General features: G+C 34.8%; 1 protein-coding gene across 1 annotated transcript in view; it reads left to right on the top strand.

Annotated features, from left to right (window-relative positions):
* LOC138713229 (RAB11-binding protein RELCH homolog) overlaps nucleotides 1–14,001 on the top strand; it is a 47,214-nt gene extending 33,213 nt beyond the window's left edge. Inside the window, exons 13-20 of the mRNA XM_069845154.1 lie at nucleotides 857–980; nucleotides 2,532–2,660; nucleotides 4,275–4,567; nucleotides 6,928–6,991; nucleotides 7,998–8,136; nucleotides 9,097–9,259; nucleotides 10,056–10,163; nucleotides 13,715–14,001. Coding sequence (XP_069701255.1) covers nucleotides 857–980; nucleotides 2,532–2,660; nucleotides 4,275–4,567; nucleotides 6,928–6,991; nucleotides 7,998–8,136; nucleotides 9,097–9,259; nucleotides 10,056–10,163; nucleotides 13,715–13,868 — 1,174 coding nt within the window. The 3' untranslated portion in view covers nucleotides 13,869–14,001. The remainder of the gene's footprint in view (nucleotides 1–856; nucleotides 981–2,531; nucleotides 2,661–4,274; nucleotides 4,568–6,927; nucleotides 6,992–7,997; nucleotides 8,137–9,096; nucleotides 9,260–10,055; nucleotides 10,164–13,714) is intronic.
* Nucleotides 14,002–24,265: the final 10,264 nt, after the last annotated feature.

Consider the following 24,265-nt stretch of genomic DNA (forward strand, 5'->3'; position numbering starts at 1 on the left):
TCGCAGTGGCCCCCGGGTACCCTGACCCAGTAAACGGGGGAGTCCTGCAGTGTGTATGTGTGTTGGTTATTAGAGTTGTGGGTCTAGGTACAGTAAGTCTCAAGATTTGCCGAAATTAGTAAAAAAAAAAAGTAACATTATATACAGTTATAATACTATTATTGATACTTCTGTTCTTCTCAGTCTTATGACAAGTACACTCTAGTAGAATGTACACATAAATACATTTAACGCACAATTGCAGTAAAGAATACTTCCTCTGTTCCAAAATATGGTATAGAAAGATGTCATTTATTCCGTTCCAAAATATGGTATACATTTGGTAAAGTTCTCAGTAATATAATGTAACTTTAATACAACTTCTAGATACTTATTTGTTTGATAAATTAACATAAGGAGAACAAATAAATAAAGTACATATCATTCCGTATGATGTCCAATTAATAAAAGAAAAAGACAAACATTGTTTTGAGAGAGACAAATTAACATAAAAACTGCAATAAATTACAACCCGTTTTTATACAACTGTTGTGCCTTGGATGTTCTATTCAAAATTGACTGGGTTGGCGTTACATTTTATGGAACAGAAACACCATTGCAGGTGCCCATTTGATTTCTGTCTATAATGAACTATTTAAATATGATTTGATGCACTGCAGAAGATTAGAAACATTCACAACTGCACCGTCTGATAGTCACTTCACTACTGAACAGAATACCACAACGCGAAACATTTTGTGCGAGCATGCACATTAATCTAACTTATTTTGTTTGTTACTAGACCATATTTTGGAACGGAGGGAGTATTTTTCAGTGGAAATTGCTGTGCTTATGAATGTGTATGCTTTGTTTTCAGATTACCAAATTTACTTGATATCCTGAAAGGAGTTGAGCTGTATCAAGAATTGATAGTCTCTTCATTTGTGAAACTATTTCGAACTTTGTGTTGTGGCTTTGGGAATTCTTTCACGAGACAGAAGGTACGTTATTTCAATTATAACTGCCTTTATAAATCTCTATTACTGATATTGTGATTGGTTTTGTGACTAGTGCAGGATGCGACAAAGAAGTTGGACTATGTTAAAAGGCATTTACTAAGCCACGTTGGGGGTTATGGCTACTGATTGATCGTCGTTTGTCAGCTTGTTCAATGTAATTTTAGTAATCATGGTGTTGTGGAGCATTGTGATTTTGCTGTCGAGACATTTAAAAAAAATGATGATTCAGTTGTCAAAACACAGTGCCTGTTTTGTCTCCATTTTAATGTTGGCCGCCACAGAGCCATTCCTAGTTTCATTAGCACTTTGAGATGGTTAGAAGACTTCATATTAACAGCATCAGCTTACAATAAGAAACCAGGTCCATATTTTTTGAGAAGAACCGGAACTCCGTGAGAGTGAATAGTGAATGCTTTGAAGAAGTGCTGACGAGATTTCTTCAACCAGAACAGCGTAAGCGTCTTCATGGGGTTAATAGACAAATGGTATGGTTTCAGCAAGATAGTGCGATGGCTCATACGGCTGAAAACTCTATGAAAGTTCTGCGCCTCATGTTCTCAGAGTACATAGTTTCTCTGCGCAGCAACAGTTTCCGGCCTCCCCATTTGCCTAATCTCATCATCTATGACGATTATTTGTGGAGATATCCGAAGTAAAAAGTGTACATAAACAGGCCACAAACAATCATTGACCTGAAGACTGCCATTGGGCTGGAAATCAACAACCCTGATGTTGGAAAGAGCAACACGTAACTTCAGGGAGAGACTTGAAGACAGCATGGAAAGAGACGGACTACATTTTAGGGACATAATTTTGAAGAAAGTTTAAATGTATGTACCAATATCAAAATGACATATATAGCCAGTTTTTTTGGGAAGTAATAAATTTCTTCTGATATACATTCCCACTGTGTTATTTTCATTTGAAAAGCATCCAACTTCTCTGTCGCACCCTTTATATGATAAAGATGCACATGATGGGATACATCTTGTGAGGTTAAGTAGTTTAACTATTAAATAAAACGTATGCACACATACACATTCACGTTTGTGATAGAATAAATTGAGGGGTTGGGTGCAAGAAAGACACTTCTCTCAAATGCAAGTTTTGAGAAAATTGATGTTGAAAATTCAAACCGTAATAATCTTATCTATGCACGCATTTACATTTTAGGTACTCCTGACCTCTATGATCATAGTATTGAACTACAACTTGGTGATCATATGCATAATAGATCAGAGAACACAAATCATTTTACTAAAAAAGGGCACATCCTCTAAAATGCCCTTGTTGCATCCAGCCCCTCAATTGTAGTCTTGATTTTCAACTTGATAGAGCAAATTAATAATGTTTCTAATTCAGTTTGTCAAATATTTAAAGAGACATTTCATGTTCATATTAATAAAAGTTGCACTTAATATCCAACATCAAAATATACATATATTTTATCTGCAGAGTTAAGCAATCCGTTACTATTAAATTTTGTTGAAGGGAAGGATGTTTTTCTTAATACTCGTCATTTAACTCTTGTAGATACAGCCTTTGTTTGCTGAAAGACTTCAAAATCTTGAAAAAAGTTTGATGGATGTTGGACAAGGATCTGGCTGGCCATCTTTATCTCTTGTACCTGTATATCTCATTGGAGTTGTAGCATCAATTCAGGTAAAATATTTTTTGAGCTTTGCAAATCAGTTTAAGTTTTATTGAAAACTTGTTGATTATTATTATTATTATTATTATTATTATTATTATTATTATTATTATTATTATTATTATTATTATTATTCTCGCTACCTTTTATATCATTTTGTTATTTATTAATTTACTTGATTCCATCCTTTCATTTTCAAATACAATTACTTTTAATCTCATTATGCTATGTAGTTTAGTCATCCATTTTATTCCGTCCATTCAATGCCATTATTGTCGTTGTATTATAATCTTGTATATCTTTGTAATACTATTTTATATGATTCCATTCTTCATTTATGATTCCATTATTTCATTTGTAATTATTATTTTATTTAATTGCCATTAATTTAATTATTTCTTTGTACTTTTATTGTAAATTATTGCTAATGTTTTTATTATATTCTTTGTGCTGAACTATAATTGGCCACTGGCTGTTGTACAGCACATTAAATATAAGTCAATAAATAAATAAATTATTATCATTATTATTATTGGTTCATTAATTATTTTTCTACCTTTTTGTGTTCCTATATAATTTCCTCTGCATATGCATAGTTGTAGTATACAATAAATGTAATGAAAGTGCTACAGTGAATAATTAATTGAAAGAATTGAATACTGTCTACCAAGTCTATACTTACATATGAAATTTCGTTCCTCTAGAGTCAACTGTCTATCTTCTCCAATGAATGTAGCCTATATTGCTGTGATACTGTCAGGGAACAGGTCCAGACATGAACTATCAGGCAGTGGAGGAGGGGGAAATGGAATTGAAGTATGGGTGCTGGTTGCTTCGGCACACTTAGTAGCCAAGATGTAAAACCTGTGTGAGCGGACAAGATTTATAAACAAAGTCCTGTATGTGAGAAAAAAAGGATTTTATGCTCGACCATGCCGAAATGTAGAAATTATACACCTGATAGCAGCCCTTACATGGAGCTCATTAAAGTACACCTATTGATTAAAGTTTAGCTGTTCCACCAATCAGAAAACACCATTGTAGCAATATGAAAGTGCAAGTATCGATTATTCTCGAATATGCAATCGAAAGACAACTAGTGAAACATCATGGAGGCTGGAAATCCAATACTGTCGCAGAAGGTTATGTTCTGTTACTATAATAATTAGCGTTAATTGTAAATAATATTCAAATAAATTCAATGTGTCATCTCGTTTTTCAATGTCTAAATCAATTTCAAGGTTATATCAAAATTAATCTTTATTTTACTCTCTAGATTATATCAAGGTCAATGACATTTGTTTCTAGGAAAAAATCAATACTTTCGCGTCTGCGCACATCTCACAATTTACGAGATATTGCACAAGGTCAGTTCCGCTCCCCAGTCAGATAAGAATAACATGAATACTTATGAATAATTTCAAGTTAGAAATATGGTCGAGCATAAAAAGTCGTATGAAACTTGCCTATAATGGTAATTAAGACGCTCGTATGAAAATTATGAAACTCGCTTGCGCTTGTTTCATAAACATACTCGCGTCTTAATTACTACCATTATAGGCTCGTTGCATAATGTACTATTAATATTAGATATTTTCTCCATAAAACCATTCTTCTTTCCCCAGGATCAGGAAGCAAGTGAAGAGTTGTGTGCACAACTGAAGCATTTCCTTTGTGCACTGCCTGTGTGTGGGGCTCCTTTGGACAGTTTGGACATGAGTATGCGCAGCCTATGCAAGGAATCATTTCACCAGGAACCTGTGCTGTCAGCTCTTTGGGAGGGAGTGGTACATCCTCGACCCTTGGTGCGAAGTGCAGCAGCTTACCTCTTTGTGGCAGCTGTGGGCAGTATCCCTGAGGCTTTGGTATCAACTCGTGTAGCTCCTGCCCTTGTCACTCTGGCCAGTGATCCAGACACGTAAGGCAAACATTACCACTGAAACATGCATTTTTTTTATTCAATAAATAGGAAATACAATGCATTTAGATATACAGTCATGTTAGTATTTACTAATCCCTAACATGTGCAAACTGTAAATAGTATGAAGGACAGTAAGAATTGCAAGATGTGTAAGTAGAAAGATATTCGGTTGAGAAGCTTTTGTCATCCAGTGTGCTCCGGAAAAAGCTGAAAGTTAGAATTTATAAAACAGTTATATTACCAGTTGTTCTGTATGGTTGTGAAACTTGTACCCTCACTTTGAGAGAGGAACAGAGGTTAAGGATGTTTGAGAATAAGGTGCTTAGGAAAATATTTGGGGCTAAGAGGGATGAAGTTACTGGGGAATGGAGAAAGTTACATAACACAGAACTGCACGCATTGTATTCTTCACCTGACATAATTAGGAACATTAAATCCAGACGTTTGAGATGGGCAAGGCATGTAGCACGTATTGCCGAATCCAGAAATGCATGTAGAGTGTTAGTTGGGAGGCTGGAGGGAAAAAGACCTTTGGGGAGGCCGAGACGTAGATGGGAGAATAATATTAAAATGGATTTGAGGGAGGTGGGATATCATTGTAGAGACTGGATTAATCTTGCACAGGATAGGGACCGATGGCAGGCTTATTTGAGGGCAGCAGTGAACCTCTGGGTTCCTTAAAAGTCATAAATACTGTAAGTAAGTAAATAGAAGGATCCAGCAAGCAAACTGTGTGTACTTGAGCGATTTCAGAAGTTTTGTGTAAGATGACAGAACTGGAATTTAACTGGCATGGATCCTTGCATTTAGGATTAGAGATGGGAAGTTATTTTCTCGTAACAGTTTCAACTGTTCCAGTTCCTTGAAAATACTGGGTTCCAAATAACAGTTCCGAAATAAGAACACCACATATAACTACACAGGTGCGCAGTGGTATTTTGTAACTTGTACATAAGACTAATATATAATGGAACAGTGATATTTTTACACTAAATGACTGCATATTTCCCTGCATGCCATGTTGTGCAGTATGACGTCATAATGAACTGAAATGTAAATTCGTGGAAAAATGTTTTCTAATACCAAACTGGTTCGCTGATCAGGTTTGTTCGAAGCAGGAAATTTAATGTAATTTTAATTGTAAATTTGTCACACAATCGAATTATATCTCAATGATAAATAAAACCTTATCTATTTTTCCTCTTTTGTCCAGCTCAACTTCACAGTGGTGTTAAATTTCTCTAAAAATTAGTAAATAAAAATTTATAATTTCGACCGTGCTAAAATTCATAATACCATCATGAAGAGTAATAATCTCATTGTAATGAAACAGAAAAATTTATAACCTTTCTATTTTTGTAAATAAAAAATCTTCAAAATTCTCTGCTGTCTCACTAAGGTTACAATACAGTCAAGTTTGAACAGAATTTAGTTTAGTTTCAAGAGTTGGTAATGAAACTAAAAATGGAAAACTTTTGTAAATGAAACTTAACCTATATTTTTTCATCTCCCTTGATAAAATTCACAATAAAGTTACTATACTGTAATACAGGCATTATGTTAATAATTGTTTGATAGAATCCACTCAGTAACAGTTTCGAGATAATTTGTATATTTTTTTCGAAGAAGTTCTTCGTATTTTTACCATTCATCTTTTACATCAGTTTTTGTCATTTCTTTCAGTGTGACGAAGGGATTTCCACTTCTGCTTCCAATAGTGCTGAAGGTGTTCCGTTCTGTGGAACAGGTGTTGTCATAATGTAGTTTCAAAGTGAAACGAGTATTTTGTATTAGCTCAGAACAACACTGTTATTTTGGAACATAGTATTTCAAGGTCCTATTACTTTTCCCCCCATTGTGCTCCCTATATGTGCGATGATTGTTCAAATCCAGCAGGTGATCTGGGTGGCATTCGTGAATCCGATGCTGACAGGTGGGTCATTCTGCCTCAGCCCTGACAGAGCCAGTCCAACATTTTCTTACTCCCCCCGCTCTCTCTCCCCCCTCCAATTTCCCCCTCACTCTCCCCTCCTCCTCCCCTCCCACCTTCCCTCTCCCCTCCACCTCTCTCTCCCCTTCCCCCCTCTCTCCCCCCTCTCTCTGGTTTCTAAAATAATTTTTTACAGGATAGGGTTGTTATTTCTATCCCCAACCCCGACTTGGAGGGTCAGTTCCCTTTATTTATGGCCCAGTTAGGTCGGATACCTGGGGAATGTCAGCTATACTAGCATATTCAATTTTTTGAACCTCTGAGAGTACTTCTAGAAAAAAATTTGAGAAATATTTTTGATGAGAAGCTGAGTTTCAGAAGAACATTTCACATTAATTTTTCCTTAAATAAGACTTCTCATTTACAGATCTGTAAGGAGTGCTACAATTCCAGCTTTTGGCACATTGATCACCAATACAACACTGAAAGAAGTAAGTTACCACAGTAGTTTTTACTAGAGTGCAAATATATAAGCATTAAAAGTTAAGAGTGGCACTAAGTATGCTAAAGTGGATGCAGTGTCTGTTAGGAGAATTAGGCCTGGTTACAAGATTCTGGATTCTAACAATAGAGAACTGAGTCAATGAACTGGAAAATGCATAGAGTAAACCATGTGCTGACTTGTAGGTACCGATTAAGATCATTGATGGTACCAAATAAAATACTGAATTACAAGAATAACATTTGATTTGATTTCTATATCTATAAACTATACCAACTAAAATGTTTATTCCTTGTGTTATAAACCTGGGCCTTCTTATTATGGTGTATTTTGCGAATGTGCAAAAATATATCGCTATTGTCATATTATGTGCTTCAACACATTTTGCACTTTCAATGGTCTTTCAATTTAGCAATTAACATGAAAGTATGACATTGCGTAATTTTTTTGACCAGCACTGTTTACAAAATTAGAGAAATCGGGTTTGATAATAGTCTTAAGGCAGTGTGCATTATTCTTGGTTAAAAGCACAGTAACCATAAGTTACGAAAGCACAGTTAAAAAGTAACCATGGTTAAATTGTAATTTCTGTGTACCATTCATAATCACCAGTTACTTACACATGGTTAGTAGATACCTAATTTAACCAGAGTAGAGTCTGTTGTGATACATTGTTTCTATAAAATGACGAAGGGAAATCATCCATACCTTTGCAAAGATGATAGTCAGCGTCTAAAAAGACTGTGCTTACTCCATTCTACATTGAAACGAACATGTCCTATATTTTCGCATTGCATTTGTTTACCTTTGGGCACTGTTATATTTGTAGTTTTAATTTCTTTATTTTTCAGTATTGTTAGGTTACAAAATGGAAAATAAAAAGCGAAAATGATTATATTCTAATGTGCGTCTGAAGTATTGATAGACTTAATTACTAGATTTAAATATGTTATATCAAAGAAGGATACTATATAAGATGTTATTGTCTCCATAAGGTTCAAGATAAAGCTTACATGCAACTTCAGAGCTTTCTCTCCGATCCACTAACTCGTGAAAACCACCCAATGTTGCTACAGTTAGTGGCTACGATGGGCCACATAATCTCTGCATGTGAAGCGTGGTTCAGAGAGGAAGGTAGGTAATAAATGAATCTTTGTGTCATTAACTTCTTGCATGAGTTCTGAGTTAATGTTCTTAAATAGCACTTCGACAAATATTTTCTAACATTGTCTTTTCGTGGCCTTTGATTTTGAGCTGAAACGATTTTCAGCTTTTCACTGTCTCTAGGTTCTATTTTAAATTCTTTTGAGGTTGTTTCAGTTGGTTAGGTATCAAAACCATGACTAAATTTTCATTGAATTCTAATAGTGTATTGCTTGACAGATTCACTGATATACTGTATTGAAGTTACTTTTGTGTACAGGCACATGTCTACATTTTCTTTCTTTTATTGTGTGAATTTTATATTGAAAACCCACTCTTATTGTCGGTATAGAAATGAGGTATTATGTAGTTGTCATTGAAGACTGTGCTTTATTTTTTATTTGTTTTGTAAAATAAATCTACAAATCATTTTCTAACTCGCAGTTACTGGAATAGTAATCTGTTTACTTTTTTTATTATTATTATTATTATTATTATTATTATTATTATTATTATTACCATTGTTGTTGTTTGATTCTGCTGCGTATAACTAAAATGTCTCCTTTAGGGTCTTCGATTCCATGTCTTGATGTCTGTTAGATTATAATGAAGAGCAATTTGGGTAGTGGATAATTAATTATTCATACTGTCAGTAAGTTGTAGTCATTTTCATTAATATTACCTCAACTAGCAGGAATAGCAGCATATGCATTGCACATGTCCAAAAAATTGAGTGCGTATTATATTCGAGTAAATATGGTATGTCTGTAATAGTGAATTTATAAACTGGATTTTCAACATATTTTTTGTAGTTAATTTACCTCAATTAGCAGGAATAGCAGCATATGCATTGCACATGTCCAAAAAATTGAGTGCGTATTATATTCGAGTCAATACAGTGTGATTGTAATACTGAATTTATAAACTGGATTTTCAACATATTTTTTACAGTTATTTTACCTCAACTAGCGGGAATAGCAGCATATGCATTGCACATGTCCAATCAGACAAGAAAGCTGGACCTAGCTGTCGCTCTTGTTGAAGCGTTTTCTTCAGCTGTGTACTGCACACTCTCGAAACAGAGTATCAGCACTGCATTACTTCCTGGTCTTAGGTACAGTAAAGCTATATAATTTATCAATTCTTTACCCTAAGATTGTGTCATATTCTGTTGAGCAGTAAAAAATAAGATGATAATAAATTGTAAACTAATTACAAATCATGTATGATGATGATGATTAAGTTATTGGGGATGAGTTTCTAATGCTTCTAGGTATGGTAACTAAGCTCTCTTCAGAATTCTGCTAATCTGACAGAATTGAATTCTCGAGTGATTACCATTCTTTTCATGAGATCCTAGGTTTTCATATTCAAATCTAGTTTGGCAACAATGGATTTTGAAGAGCATGATTTCTTTTGGAAAGGAAAGTAAAATGGGAATCCCAAATTTTTAAATTTATAACTCATAAATACCTCGTTCTTAATTAGAGCATTCAAATTTGCCCTCCATTTCTTCCTACTTCAAGATTTAACTCTGCCATACTTTAAGGAGTTTCACTATGCCTTGAGTGACAAATTTGTAAGCAAATAACGTTAAAATTGGTGATAAGTACTGCACCTGATAACTTCTGTTATGTAAGATGGAATTTTATGTTGAGTTCGAAGTGCAGAAAGTGGGATTTTGAAATGGGAAAATTGGTGTTTTTAAATTGAATTTTTCGACATTTTCAAAATACCATTACCATTACCATCACCACCACCACCACCACGATCACTATCACCATCGGCATCATTATCTATATCATAATTATCATTATTATTGAATAAATGGAAGATTAATTATGCCTTGCTTAAAAAAATTGCTATGGTTAAGAATCTCACAAAGACCCTGAACTTTATTTATGTAACAGATATCTGGAACCAATCAGCAGTCAGTCTCTTTCATCTCATCATGATACTGTGCAAGCCATGATAAAAGGAGCAGAATCTCGTATTGAAGTTCAACGGCCTACAGAAAGGTATAGCAGATGTTCTGGTTGAATAAGACTGAGGAAGTAAGGGTATTATATTCTTTTATGCTCGACCATGCCGAAATGTACTAATTATACACCTGGTAGCAGTCCTTTAATGCATGTCATTAAAGTACACCTACTCATTAAAGTACAGGTCTTCAGCCAATGATAACTCAGCTTACATGTGTTCAGCCAATGACAAGTCAGCTTTGTACCATTATAAAACCGCAAGTATCGATTATTCTCGGATATGCAATCGAAAGAGAATTAGCGAAAAGTCACGGAGGCTGGAAATCCAATACTGTCGCAGAAGGTTATGTTCTGTTACTATAATAATGAGCGTTAATTGTAAATAATATTCAAATAAATTCAATTTGTCATCTCGTTTTTCAATGTCGAATTCAATAATCAAGGTTATAATATTATACTATTATCAAGTTTAACGGGACTATGTCAAGGTCAATGACATTATTATTCCTCGGAAAAAATCAATACTTTCGCGTCTGCGCACATCTCACAATTCACGACCTAGAACAAGGTCACTTCCGATCTTGTCAGATACAAATAAAATGTATACATCTGAATACCGGTAATTTCAAATTAGAAATATGGTCGAGCATAAAAAGTCGTATGAAACTCGCCTATAATGGTAATTAAATATCCATACTCGATTCTTAATTACTATCATTATAGGCTCGTTGCATAATGTACTATTATGAAGAAGCCACTAGTGTTTGTAAAATGAAAACATACTTTGATTATGCTTGATTTACAGATTTTACGTCATAACAAATGCATAGAAAATTTCTGCTGTCAATACAAAATGCAAGAGTGTAAAATAATTATTGAAATTTCTAGTTGTGAGTTACTGAAACTATTCACTATGGCTTTTGTATGATGCCCTATACCAGTCATGTCAACTGATGCCCATAGGTGCGCTTTAGAGCTCAGGATAGCCTGAGCACTTTACAGTGGAAAGGAAAGAGACAGACAAAGGAAGTAGTATATGCCGCTTGGTCGAGCCATGTACAGGGATGGCCAGCACTGATTCAATGGATAAAGGGAAGACAACTTATTAAAACTGTATCCATCTTAATTTTTAGATTTGTGTGAGAAGTATAGGCTTATGTGCATTATAAGAATGTAAGTTTTAATTTTAATGCTCATTTTTCACAAGTTTGCTTTTTTATTGAAAAGAAATATTTTCTCAACTTTTTTTTTTTTACAGAAAAGTGAAATTTTCAGTTATGTTTATTTAGTAGTCTTACAGGTACTGAAACAGTGTTTTCGTAAATCTAATATATCGTAAATACGTGTAACTGAAGATAGTGTATTGAAAATTTTGAAAATATTTGCATGGAATATGTTTGTAAGGACATGAATTAACAAAGCAACTACTGTTACATCATAAACAAAAGATATGTGTCCATGTGTTGTAAAAATGTCAGCTCTATAGCTTCAGCAGATTTCGAGAAAATAATTTAATATTCTGATGATAGGAAGTTCCATACCAATATCACCTTAAAAGCATAATATGGTAAGAGGTTAGTTATGTAATATTAGTTACAGTTAAAACATATACCAAGATAACTTTGCTTTGTAGTATAATATTGTTTTGATTAGTTTATTCATTACTTTTACAAGGCTAAAGATACCATCAACATCAATTCCAACTTATCATGTCATAATCAATCTCTTTCTATTTATGAATGATATGTTTCATTCACTTAGTACAGTATAGTTGTACTACTATGGAATTTATGTGAATATTCATTCCTAACTCTTTATTTTGTTATTAACGTTTAAAACACAACTGGAATATTAAGAAATTGGTGTTAGTACTTTTGTTTTGCAGACAATATAGATAACATAAAACAGAAAGAAGCCATATAAAAATAATGACATAAAATTTAACATTCCGTTTGAAGTTTGCGCACCACTATTTTCTTAATCCAACTGGCTGCTTATTCATATACATAATCCTTCCTTCTTCCATACACTAGCGCTTGATGCCCACGCACAACATCAAGGTCACAAAAATGTGCTTGCTTTGACATCACTGCTCTTTACTAAACTGCTGGTCACAGTACTCAGTAGGCATAACTGAAAGCAACAACGTATTGCTATTGCTATTGTGTCCTGTTATCATTATCAATGTCGCATTTTCTTCCAAGATAACATACATTGCTTGAAATGAGAAATCTGCACCTTAACACTGAGATCCTGGAAGGGCTAAAGGAACACATCTTTTACTTGAACTTTTACAGAGCATATGTCAGGAAACAGGTTTTGCTTAGGTAAATGCTGTCAGCCTTTTACTGATACAGATAAAACGCGACTGCCAAAAAAATTGTTTGTACATTTCCCTGGATCAAGCATGGAAATGTGAGGGGGCTTAAACTTGTTGTTTAAGCTAACAAGTAACAAAGAGGTACAGTACCCACATAAGCTGCATTAACACCAACGCAGTCCCACTCTATTTTTCACTGCTTATGGTACATGGAGTCCCTCGGTAAAAAAGTAGATGCTAATTGGGAAAAAATAGATGATAATTTTGAGAAATATAGATGCTAATTTTGATGAAAATAGATGCTAAAAATTCAGCAAAACCCTAGTACATGGCCAAGGGTCTCGATGTCTTTACAGCCATGTTGACAGCAAAGCGTTGTTTGCTGACTCCTCCCAGGAACAGAACGAGCTGCTGATACATTGCAGGATATTTTAAGTGCATTTGTCCACTCGGAATACGAAAGATTTTTCCTGTTACTCACAAACTTGTTTTGTTTTGGAACAGTCACCATAAACTTCCACCTCTTTCCCTTTGTGAGGTAATCTACACCATGCCTCATAGGAATTTCACTGCATTTTCTTACGAAGCCAATGACCACATTTGAACAAGGCTCTTAATATTTAAATGAGATAGTGCTTCTTTTTTCTCTTCTTGAAAATTCCTACATAAGTGCAAATGTTCATCTTATACTCTCATTAATCTTCGAGCTATATTAAAATGCTAGCTGTAAGCTTCCCATTCAGCTCTAACCAGTCCTAACCCCTGATGATTTCTTGATGTATCCATGTAATTTGGGCAGACATGAGGTAAGCCAATTATTTCTTTTACTGCTGTTCATAACATCTCATCAACATCATTTAGGAAAGAGGAGGGGATTTTGTTTAAAGGTGTACTTTGAAGAGAATAGACTAGGCCTGGCCGTACAAACTGATTAATTATATTTAATTTGTGATTTGCTTTGAATAAGTTGGACGGTATTAGAAAATTTAAATCTTTCTCTAAATTATTTCTGACCACTCCTTTTACTGAATAATATGCAGCTTGAAGCTAGTATTCCACATTATGGTCATGGACTTTGATCAACCAAATGAAATGGGTGGTTTGTGTGTCTTGTCATTAATTTACTTCTCTAGAATATAAGGTACTTAATACTGCAAATACATAAGATCGAATAATGGCTACCGCTGATTCTAGAATTAATAATGCAATTTGTAAGCAGTTTGTGGCATGTGCAAGGATTGATGACTTTAATGGCGCATCATTTCAGATCTGGCAGTATAAGTCTCGCAATGGCAACTGCCAATGTTGGTCAGGGAGTAGAAGATATGAAGCAGAGAGTATCCAAGATATTCCAGAATAAACCTGCTATGAATCGACCAACAAATCTGCCCAACATTCCTGGAATTTTTCGGAAGAAATAAATCACATATCAGGTTGGGTGTCTTTCATATTTTTATTTCAGTGTAGAAAGTATGTGAGAACCAATATATTTATACAGTAAATAAATGTATTTCACAAGTTTTGATTTCATATTTTGTGCATTTTGAAAAAACATGAAAGACAACAATTGTAGTGTTTTCTTTGAAGTTGTAATAATATATCATGGTTATTTTTTGTGGATCTTTATATTTTGATTGACAATTGATGAACTTGCATAGATTTCTAATTAATCTCCTAACGTCTTGTGTGTGATAACGATAACTGTCAAAGGAGAAAATACTGTAGAGTGCTGTCTGAGGTGAATATACCCAGAATTGCGTATGTTCTCGAATTAACAAAATATCGATGTTACAGTGGTTCTCAATGGTTGACTCACGGATTATGACTGCATTATATTCCATTTCGAATGATGTAGGTTGTCTGTGTTTTTCTGCCCCCGAGTTCCAGATTTAACTGTTGCAATTTGAAATTATAGATGCCAATTTTTATTGATTTTTTTAACAATCATAGACTTTTATTTGATTTTAAGTATTAATTTCTGTATTACAGGAAAATATATCTGTACTAGATCTAATAGCTTATTTTTTTCTGACAAGTGAAATTCGTATCTGAATTGTACATTGTGTCTGGACTAGAGGTATCAAGAAATAATTGTTCACTATTTATTAACATAAGGATATTTTATTAGTATATGTGTGACATAGGATGCAGAAACTCTCTAAGATTTTATTTTTATAACAACAAAGCTAGAAATCTATACAACAAAGCAAGAAAATTGAAAAAAAAATATATATATATATATACGATTTATCATTCCGACTTACGTCACGAATTGCTAACAGTCAACATTCTTCTTCTTCCCTTCAAGTATTAGGCCAAATGGCCTGTTACGATCTCACAGTTGAATTTTCAATCCAGCGCTTCTTTGGACGACCGAGAGATCTCTTCCCGTTTGGACGATAGTGGAGCATGACTTTTGGGATTCTATCCCTATGCATGCGATGCAGATGATTTATCCAGTTGTTCCGATAATGTTTTACGTGATTAATTACAGGTTCTAGTTGTAATTCTTCCATCACATCTTCATTGCGTTTGTGATCCCATTTCGTATATCCCGCTGTATATCTCATAAATTTCATTTCATTAGCCATTATTCTGCTTTCGTCTTTCTTCCTCAGTGTCCATGCCTCACTGCCATAACAAAGTACAGGTCTTGCCAAGATCTTGTAAAGGCGAATTCGAGTATGCCTTTGTACTAGAGAAGGTTTCATAATGGTGTTAATTATCCCCATTGTTTTGGTGTATTTAGAAATTTTCTGTGAAATGTCTACTTCATTGAAAAAAGATAATGTGTATCTGAGATATGTAAAATAATTTATCCTTTCTAATATTTTTGAATCTAAACATATTTTGCTAGGCACAGGGTATTTTCCGCAGAAGGCCATAATTTTAGTTTTTTCTTTATTGATTTTCATATATTTAATTCCAATTTTGTTAAAATTAAAAGTTGAACGTTGTAATTCATCTTCTGAGGATGCCACCAGAGCTAAATCGTCTGCAGAAAGTAATGAATCTAGTTGTAAATGTCTGTTGAGTTTAACAGTCAACATTAATCATTCTAATTAAATGTAAAATGTGGCCACCACAGCAAAAAGTGAAGTGCATGCATTGACTTGCTGATTTGAGGCACAGTGAAATTTTCTAGCATATCAAAGTAACTGTGCCCGGTGACGGTTTTCTCCAGCAAGAAGAATGGACCAATAATAGCATTGTGCATTAACCCCATCCAAAAATTAACTTTTTCCTTGTTTTTTTTTGGTGTTCCATTACAGCACAAGGGTTCTCAGACCCCCATATGCCACAGTTAAGACTATTAACTTTACTGCAGAGATGGAACGTGGCTTCATCACTGAATACTACTTCCTCAAGATATGAAGGGTTTTCGTCAATGTGTTGCAGAATTTCAGTCGCAAAATTTTGTCTTAATCTTCTATCGTTCGGCCAAATGCAGTGAAGAAGCTGGAGCTTATATGCACATAGTTTGAGTCGTTTATGAATAATGTCATGAACAGTTGATTTGGGAATCTGTAACTGATGGATGACTAGCCTGACTAATGGACTTCCTTGGGCTCCAGTTGAATGTAGTTCATATACAATTTAAGGCTGGTTCACAATAAACCGGGAACGAGAACTAGAGTGAAAACGAGAAGCAGAGAAAGTGAATATGGAAATTTTTTATTCACAATAAATCGAGAATGTAGACGACTATGCATATCGATATGTAAAGTCGATATTACGCATTCTGATGTTAGTTGTGTATAATTGATCAATGGCGTTCTCTCATGAGTACAAGGCAGCCAACATAAACACAGGTTAACCAACTTCAAAATTTCAACGTTACTATAAATATGCGCATGCATCTTTGTTATCACAACCTATTTTAAGTCTACCATAACGTAAAATAATTAGAGAAGAAACATTTGTAATAGAACAAAAATGAACACAACAGTAGTTATTGAATTGAAGCATGAATATGTAGTGTGTAATACAACCAATACAGTAATAAAATATGATTCACTTACGATCGGTGTTCAAAGATGCAGCTATTGAAAGCCACGTATTCTCTCATTTTCTCATCTTTATACGAGGCGCTCCGCTTATCGTAAACGTGAGGATTTTCCTCAACACTCAATATTAGAATCTCGTCAAATAAAACTTGCTCCATGATGCACAGCACAGAACAAAATAATGCATAGGTTATGTCACGGTCTTCTTGCTACAAAATATACGACGACAAAATAGTTTTCAGATGGCAATAGAATGAATCTAGTGGGCTGTGATCGGAAACGTGAACACCAAAGTTGAAACTTGGCCAACTCTCTGTTCCCGATCCCGGGCTCCGGCAAGCTTTTTGTTAATTGTGAATGCTCACATTTAAATGTACACATTTTAACAATTTTACCGTTTTCATTTTCGTTCTGATTGTCGTTTCCGGTTTATTGTGAACCAGCTTTTACTGTTTCTTCGATTTTATTTTTTTTTTGGGGGGGGGGATTTTTTCTGTTTTCAAGGATCCTATCTATCCCACTTCAAAATTGATTTCGATGTAGGTGAATCCACGTTGAATTATAGATGAAATTGGCGTCGAACTCTATGTCTACATTTTCTGTTCAATTAGAATGGTTAATATTGACAGTTAGCAATTCGCGACATAAATTGCAATGATAAATCATATGTTTTTTGTTTTCATCAATTTTCTCGCTTTGTTGTATAGATTTCTAGCATTGTTGTTATAAAAATAAAATCTTAGAGAGTTTCTGCATCCTATGTCACACATATAATAATAAAATATCCTTCTGTTAATAAATGGTAAACAGTTATTTCTTGATACCTCTAGCCCAGACACGGTGTACTGTATCCTGATCTATTCCTACGCAACTTTTTTTGTTGCAAGGTCATACCAACTGTTCTCTTGATCTCTTTTACATGAAGATAAGATCTGTGCTAGATCCAATAGCTTATTTGTTTCTGATGGAAGCCAGTTTGGTTCCCTTCTGTACTTTAGAGTCCACATGTTTGTAATTTGTTTTCCTTGCACTCGACCCACTACTTTGAAACATTTCCGCCAAACTGATTTGTTCACAGCAGCACAAATACCATCGAACTTAAAAACTGCCTGTTGATAATAATATTTCTAGTTGCCAAAAAGTATGACAGATTCAAGGACCAACATCTTTGCAGGATAAATCTCGTAGTAAGTAATCGAAATTAACTGAAGGATGGGTCACATGCATGGCTACTTCTTGAGCTAATTTCATTTAATTAATGTCGAGTAACATTAAAGTTACTCAAGTTTGATGTTGTAAGTCCTGAATAGGAATAATCAGTAGTATCATTTACATAGCTGTCATATACAGGGTGAGGGACTATTGTCGGTATCGGTAATAGTATAGGAGATATTGAAGGTGGTAGTTTTAAGTGCCCTCATACTGTATGTCATCATTGTCATTACAACCATTATCGTACTTTATTATTATTATGATGATGATGATTATGATTATGATTATTATTATTATTATTGCTACTGCTGCTACTACTACTACTACTACTACTACTACTACTACTACTACTACTACTACTACTACTACTACTTCTGCATTGTTATGTAGAAATAATATGTAATGAATTTTGGCCCATTGGAATCCCCATTTCAGTGTTTATTATAAATAGGGAGCGGATTTTTATGTGCTAAAAAATTTAAATATATTTATTTTTTATGTGCTAAAAAGTACGAAAATATTTGCTAAAAATAAAAATATATATATATTTTTAAATATGACAAAAATACCTTACTTACCTTGAAAAAAAAAAAAATGTTACTAGGTACTCACCAACCACACTTGAGTGCTAGTAGTTGGCTGAGAATTGCAGTGAACAACAAAGGTTATCTCCAAATTCTCCATCACAAATGCATGCCGATTATCTCTGAGCAACGACTTATACTGTGAAAACGATCTTTCCACATCACAGGACGTCAGACGTGCATATTTAAAGAGAGTAATGTCACAAACACATACACCGTCAATTTCAGCTACAGGCACACCCTACAATACTTGACCAACTTTACACATTTTTTTTATATCCACTGTTTTTCCCAAACACATTCTGGAATTTGTCCCTTAGTAATTGTACTTCTGGACCTGGTAGCGAGTCTAGTTTAATTTTCACGGCACGCACCTCTCTGTTTCAGACAACAGGTTTTTGGATGTTTCTAGTTTTTTTTTATGGAGTCACACAAAAAGCTTAGATTTGCTAATAGGAAAGCCAAATCATTTTTTAAACAACCATCTTTCAGTATATCTTGAATGATAACGATTGATGAAGCCTATAACAGGGAATCACAACAAGACGTATTGCCTTACTTGATGGACATGAGCGAGAGGCGAGAGATTTGTTTAAATTAAATAATGTTCATACCCGAGCTCTTATCTGTTGTGTTTCACAAACAAAGCGTTGAATGAAATCACCTTCAGCAACAATAAACATTTCTAATTATGTGTTGCAAGATCTCTCCTCCTTGTCCATGTTAATTTATTCTCTAATAATAACACTGATATGCTGCCTAGCAGTTCTCAGAACTTGAGGCGATACTATTACAAAAATGGATTACAGATACACCACACAGTGCTTAAAAACACGAAGCAACCAAGAATTCTTAAAAAGATAATGTACTTCTGAGTTACATAATTGATTTAGTTTTAAAATGTTTAGAAGTTCTTGTAAAAAAATTATTTAAGTAAAAAAAAAACTCCAAGATTTATGTGTTTATAATAGATTTCCTGAAAATATGTATTTACATAATTTTTTTGTGAAAATATGTGTTTTTATGTGAAATAAAATTCGGGTTTTAAACTTGAAACTTCATGTTCGGAATTTTTAACTTTGTTAATTGTGTTTTATCACACGCAAAATAATATTTAATTACATAGGAATCCGCTCCTTAATTATAAATAAATGGCAGTAGGCCACCAGTGTGGCTCAGTCGGTTAAGGCACTTGCCTGCCGGTCTGAAGTTGCGCTCTGGCGTGGGTTCGATCCCCGCTTGGGCTGATTACCTGGTTGGGTTTTTTCAGAGGTTTTCCCCAACCGTAAGGTGAATGCCAGGTATCTATGGCGAATCCTCGGCCTCATGTCGCCAAATACCATCTCGCTATCACCAAACTCATCGACGCTAAATAACCTCGTAGTTGATACAGCGTCGTTAAATAACCAACTAAAAAAATAAATAAATAAATGGCAGTTCTTGGCTGTCTGGTATTTTTTCCAGTGCCAAATTTCAGATTGAAGGGATTGATTGATTTCATGACTGAAATTCCTTTCATAGGTATCACTTACAGATCAAGCTGTGTCCATATCAGTTATTGCGAATAGAAATTGTTTCATATTTATGTAAAATAAACTGGAATTAGCTACAAATGAGCACAAGAAAAGGATAGAAGATTACCGAAAGTCAGTGTCAAGGTAATACAACTACTGAAATATATTTTTTATAAGTACAATATATCTTGAATAGATAGTATTAAATGGAATTAGAGGACGAGTAGTTCTTATGGTTTCATATTCAATGCAGTGGAAAGATTTCTTTCTTTCTTTCCTTCCTTTTTCCTTTTTTTTTATTTTGCTTGTTTTTTCTTTCTTTAATTTCTTTGTGAGTTTCGGGAGTTTCATTACTTCCTTTAAATACGTGTATGTAAACAAAGTTCCAATGAATTGAACTTTTATGTGAACTGATTACAAGAAATGGGAGAACAAATGTGAATAATTCACGTTAATTGAGATCTTGTTTTGCTTTTTCCAGGGCCTGTAAAGCATTGGAAACCACTGTACCTACTAACAATTAATTACTTTGACGTGAAACGTCTATGTTCAAGGTACAAAAAAAAGAAAAACTGTAACATTTTTTAAATGAAAAGTTTACTCTGACGTCACTTGTGGTACCATGGAAACTGAAATGTAAATGACATTCCATATGGTCATCTCGCTTCATTCTCTATTTAATATGCCTCGAGGTTTTTCACATAATAGTCGTGGAAATATTGGGTATAGGGTTATGGGTTTTTATAGATGAATATCAAATAAAATACACTAGTGTTACAGAAGGTATATAATATTATATTTTATTACTTGAAATTTGAGTATAGACGTTTCACGCATTTAAATTCCCTGTCAAATTTTGCATATATGCATATGTATACTACCAAATGTGGGTGACTAGTCACACAAAGGATGTGTAAAGTAGTGTGAGTTTTGTTGGTGAAGGGTATTTGGTGTATATCGGAAATGATGTTACACAGATCGAGAATTGTTTCAGTGGACCAACGCGATTATATTTGACTGGAAATGCGTAATGTAAGCAGTAGAAGCACTTGCCTCTGGTAACAGCTAGGCTGTCACTTGAATATTAATGACGCACTGATTGCTTGGGCCTGGTCAAGAAGATATTTCTAACAAATTACCTTGGCAATGTATGACCATGATTATTAATGATTACAATGATTATTAGAGGAAAAAATTTCTCTCCAGCGTTGGGGATCGAACCCAGGTCCTTGGTTCTACATACCAAATGCTCTAATCACTGAGCTATGCCGAAGTTCAATCCACAGCACCGGATCGAATCCCCCTCCTTTAGTGTTTTTTTTCCTTTTGTGTTCTGACTGCAAGTTCGACATATATCGACCCTCCCAAATACTAACATTGTAACTCAATTTTTTATGGTTTTGAGTTATGCTAGTTAATATGATCTTAAATTGTTTCTTTTTCTTCCAGTAACATCATTGTAGCTCTAAACCTTCCCAATCGTATGTAAAATCTTATTGTTACTATCTGTATACACTGATTTACACGATCATTTTAAAACTTCATTTGCTTCTCCTGAAAAATGGAAGAAAGTGAGTTACAATGTTAATACATGTGAGGGTCGATATGTTGACATATCGATGGCTCAGAACCAGACTGTTCCAAGTCCATTTTACTATTTTTTTTTTTCAAGAGAGCTATTTTAAGCTCCTGACATTCAAAGCTTCAAGAAAAAACTGGGAATAGCTTCATAGCAACCTAATGGAGAGGAATATTTACAATTTTGTTTGATTCATATATGCAGACAAGAACTGAAACACAATGAAACAGATTTCTTTCTTACAAAAAGTTGGACTTAGAACATTCTGGTTCTCAGCCATCGATATATTAAGTCAACTGCCATTATACAAGGAGCGCACTCAACTGAGTGACTTGGTGGCTGGGATTCCACAATAATATGCACTGTTGGGCGAAGAATCTACGTAAAGATTAATTTTTGGTTCTACAGAATAATGGTAATAATGATTATTAATTTGCTCCGGTGCCTGGGATCGAACCCAGGTCCTTGGTTTTACGTACCAAGTGCTCTAACCACTGCGCTACACCGAAGTTCAATCCACTGGATCGAATCCCCCTCCTCTAAAACCAAGAACCCAGGTTCGATCCCCAGCGCCGGAGCAAATTTTTCTCCTGTAATAATCATTGTTACCATAACAGATATATCCTGTAAAAAAAAAAAAAAAAAGGTAAAGGTATTCCCGTAATATGCCATGAAGGCACTTGGGGGGCATGGAGGTAGAGCCCCATGCTTTCCATGACCTCGGCACTAGAATGAGGTGGTGTGGTTGGCACCACGCTCTGACCGCCTTTTACCCCCGGGAAAGACCCAGTACTCAATTTTATAGGAGGCTGAGTGATTAATTTTTAAGTAAATGTATGACCAATTTTACACACGTACATCAGAGACAAAGTTGTCAGAGGTACGTATTCGCCCTGGGCTTGGTGCACAGTTCTGTTCAGTGTACAGTACCAGAAAGAAGTAATGGGCCAACTCTTGGAGGTTATTTCATAACGTGATTCACACAAACGTTGATAAGCAGATTGACATGCTGCTCAGAAGCATGGCCTTTTGTAGCTCAGATGCTCAGCCATCTGTCATGTGGAGCCTCATCCAACAGAGAGAGAGAGATTTTTTTTTTTTTTGGTGTTTTAAAGTCTTAGGACCAATGTTTCAGTTTGCTTGAAAAAAGAAGGGGAATAATAATTACTGCCCAACTCTTATGGCTTGACCTTGAAGTAATGTTACAAGAGTGAAAAGGTAAAAGATAGCTGGAAGATCCTTATTGAGCAGTAGAAAATTCAGCTGTCTCTTTTCGCCACTTTCAGATATGTATTTATTTTCAGGTTTAAGCACAGATTAGCCTACTCGGAGGGAGCTATTAGATATCTAGCGAGGACAAAGTGGTTTTTCTGAAAGGAAAGAACAAGTTCTTAGCTACATACTGAAGAAACTAGATTTAATGAACTGTACTGATGACATTGTTATTATAAGGAATATTATTGACAATTTATATATCGTGTTTAAAGAGAATTTACTTAAAGTAATCAAACTCTTAGGAAAGTTATAGCTAAGAACAGGGAGTAGTTGAATTATACTGTAACTTTCCCGAAAAACGTGGTAAATGGAATTAGACCTTGTGAATCACCAGTTTCTTGTCCTAACACCTGGTCCCAGCAGGAGAATTTCCTAGGAAAATGCTTAAAGGGAACAGCAGAAAATCTAGGATACAAAAAAGTTGAGGCATTATTAGGAAGTACGAATAGACAGAAAACTAAGTTACGGTGGGAGATTAGTTTATGATCAGAATGATGTTACAAAGGAATTTTAGAGACTTTTTTTTTTCATAATTGTGTTCGGTTATCTTTATTTTGTTTGGGGAGGACAAAAACTATCTTCTTCTTTTTTTGGGTCAGGTGAAGACTAAAAATAACTGATGATAGAAGTTGGACAGTAATTATTCCACTTCCTCTTTTTGTTAGATAGACTGAAACATCAGTTCCAAGACCCTGTAAAACTCAATTTTAACGTTATTTAGTAAAAAAAAAAAAAAATTCATAGAAATGAGGCTCAAGCCTTGCTCCCTTCCGCATGCCATACATATATCTGAGCCATTTGAGTTACTGAGACGGGAGAGAAGATTTCACTTCTGTACGGCATGTCATTATCTTCATGAAGATCCAAATTTCGATTGTACTACGTGATATATCAATGGACCAGTTTTGTGTTTGTGTGGAAGTGTAACAGATTGTATTGACATTGATAGTTATAAATTAAATTGGAATAGACTTGGCTGCCTTTACCGTTCTCATTAAAATTAAGTCCATTCTCTGTATCAATTACCGTATTGGTCCGAATATAAGCCGCACTTTTTATTCAAATTTCAAACTCGAAAAGTTTGGGTGCGGCTTATTTGCGCGGCCGATAAATTTAAACTTGAAATGTGGCGCATGTTGCTACCGGTAATTTTATAATTTTGAAATGGAGCAACAATGCCACGCGCTCGTGTTTGAAATTGTCAGCAGTCGTATGGTATATGACGCAACAATGTACCAGTCTTCATATTACAGTGATCGTACTCTTTTGTATGATAGGACAGATTAAAACAGTTTGTACGTAGCTACGGGTTCAGCCATGAGTGGAAACGTAGAAAGAAAAGCTTCAACAAGCTTGGGAATTCGGCGCAGTTATGACGCTAGTTTCAAACTTGCAGTTATTCGTCATGCTAGGAGTACGTCTAATAGAGAAGCCGGCAAAAAGTTTAGTGTGGATGAGTCTAATGTGCGGCGCTGGATCTCCTCGGAGGATAAACTGAAAAATGCCAATACAACCAGAAAATCTTTCAGAGGACCCAAGGCTGGGAAATACCCTGAACTAGAACGTAGGGTCCTTTCCTTTGTACAAGACAAAAGGAAAGAAGGGATGCCTATCTCTCGACAAGTAATCCAGGTAAAATCGTTGGAA

The sequence above is a fragment of the Periplaneta americana genome, chromosome 14 (assembly GCF_040183065.1).
Source record: "Periplaneta americana isolate PAMFEO1 chromosome 14, P.americana_PAMFEO1_priV1, whole genome shotgun sequence".
NCBI lineage: Eukaryota > Metazoa > Arthropoda > Insecta > Blattodea > Blattidae > Periplaneta > Periplaneta americana.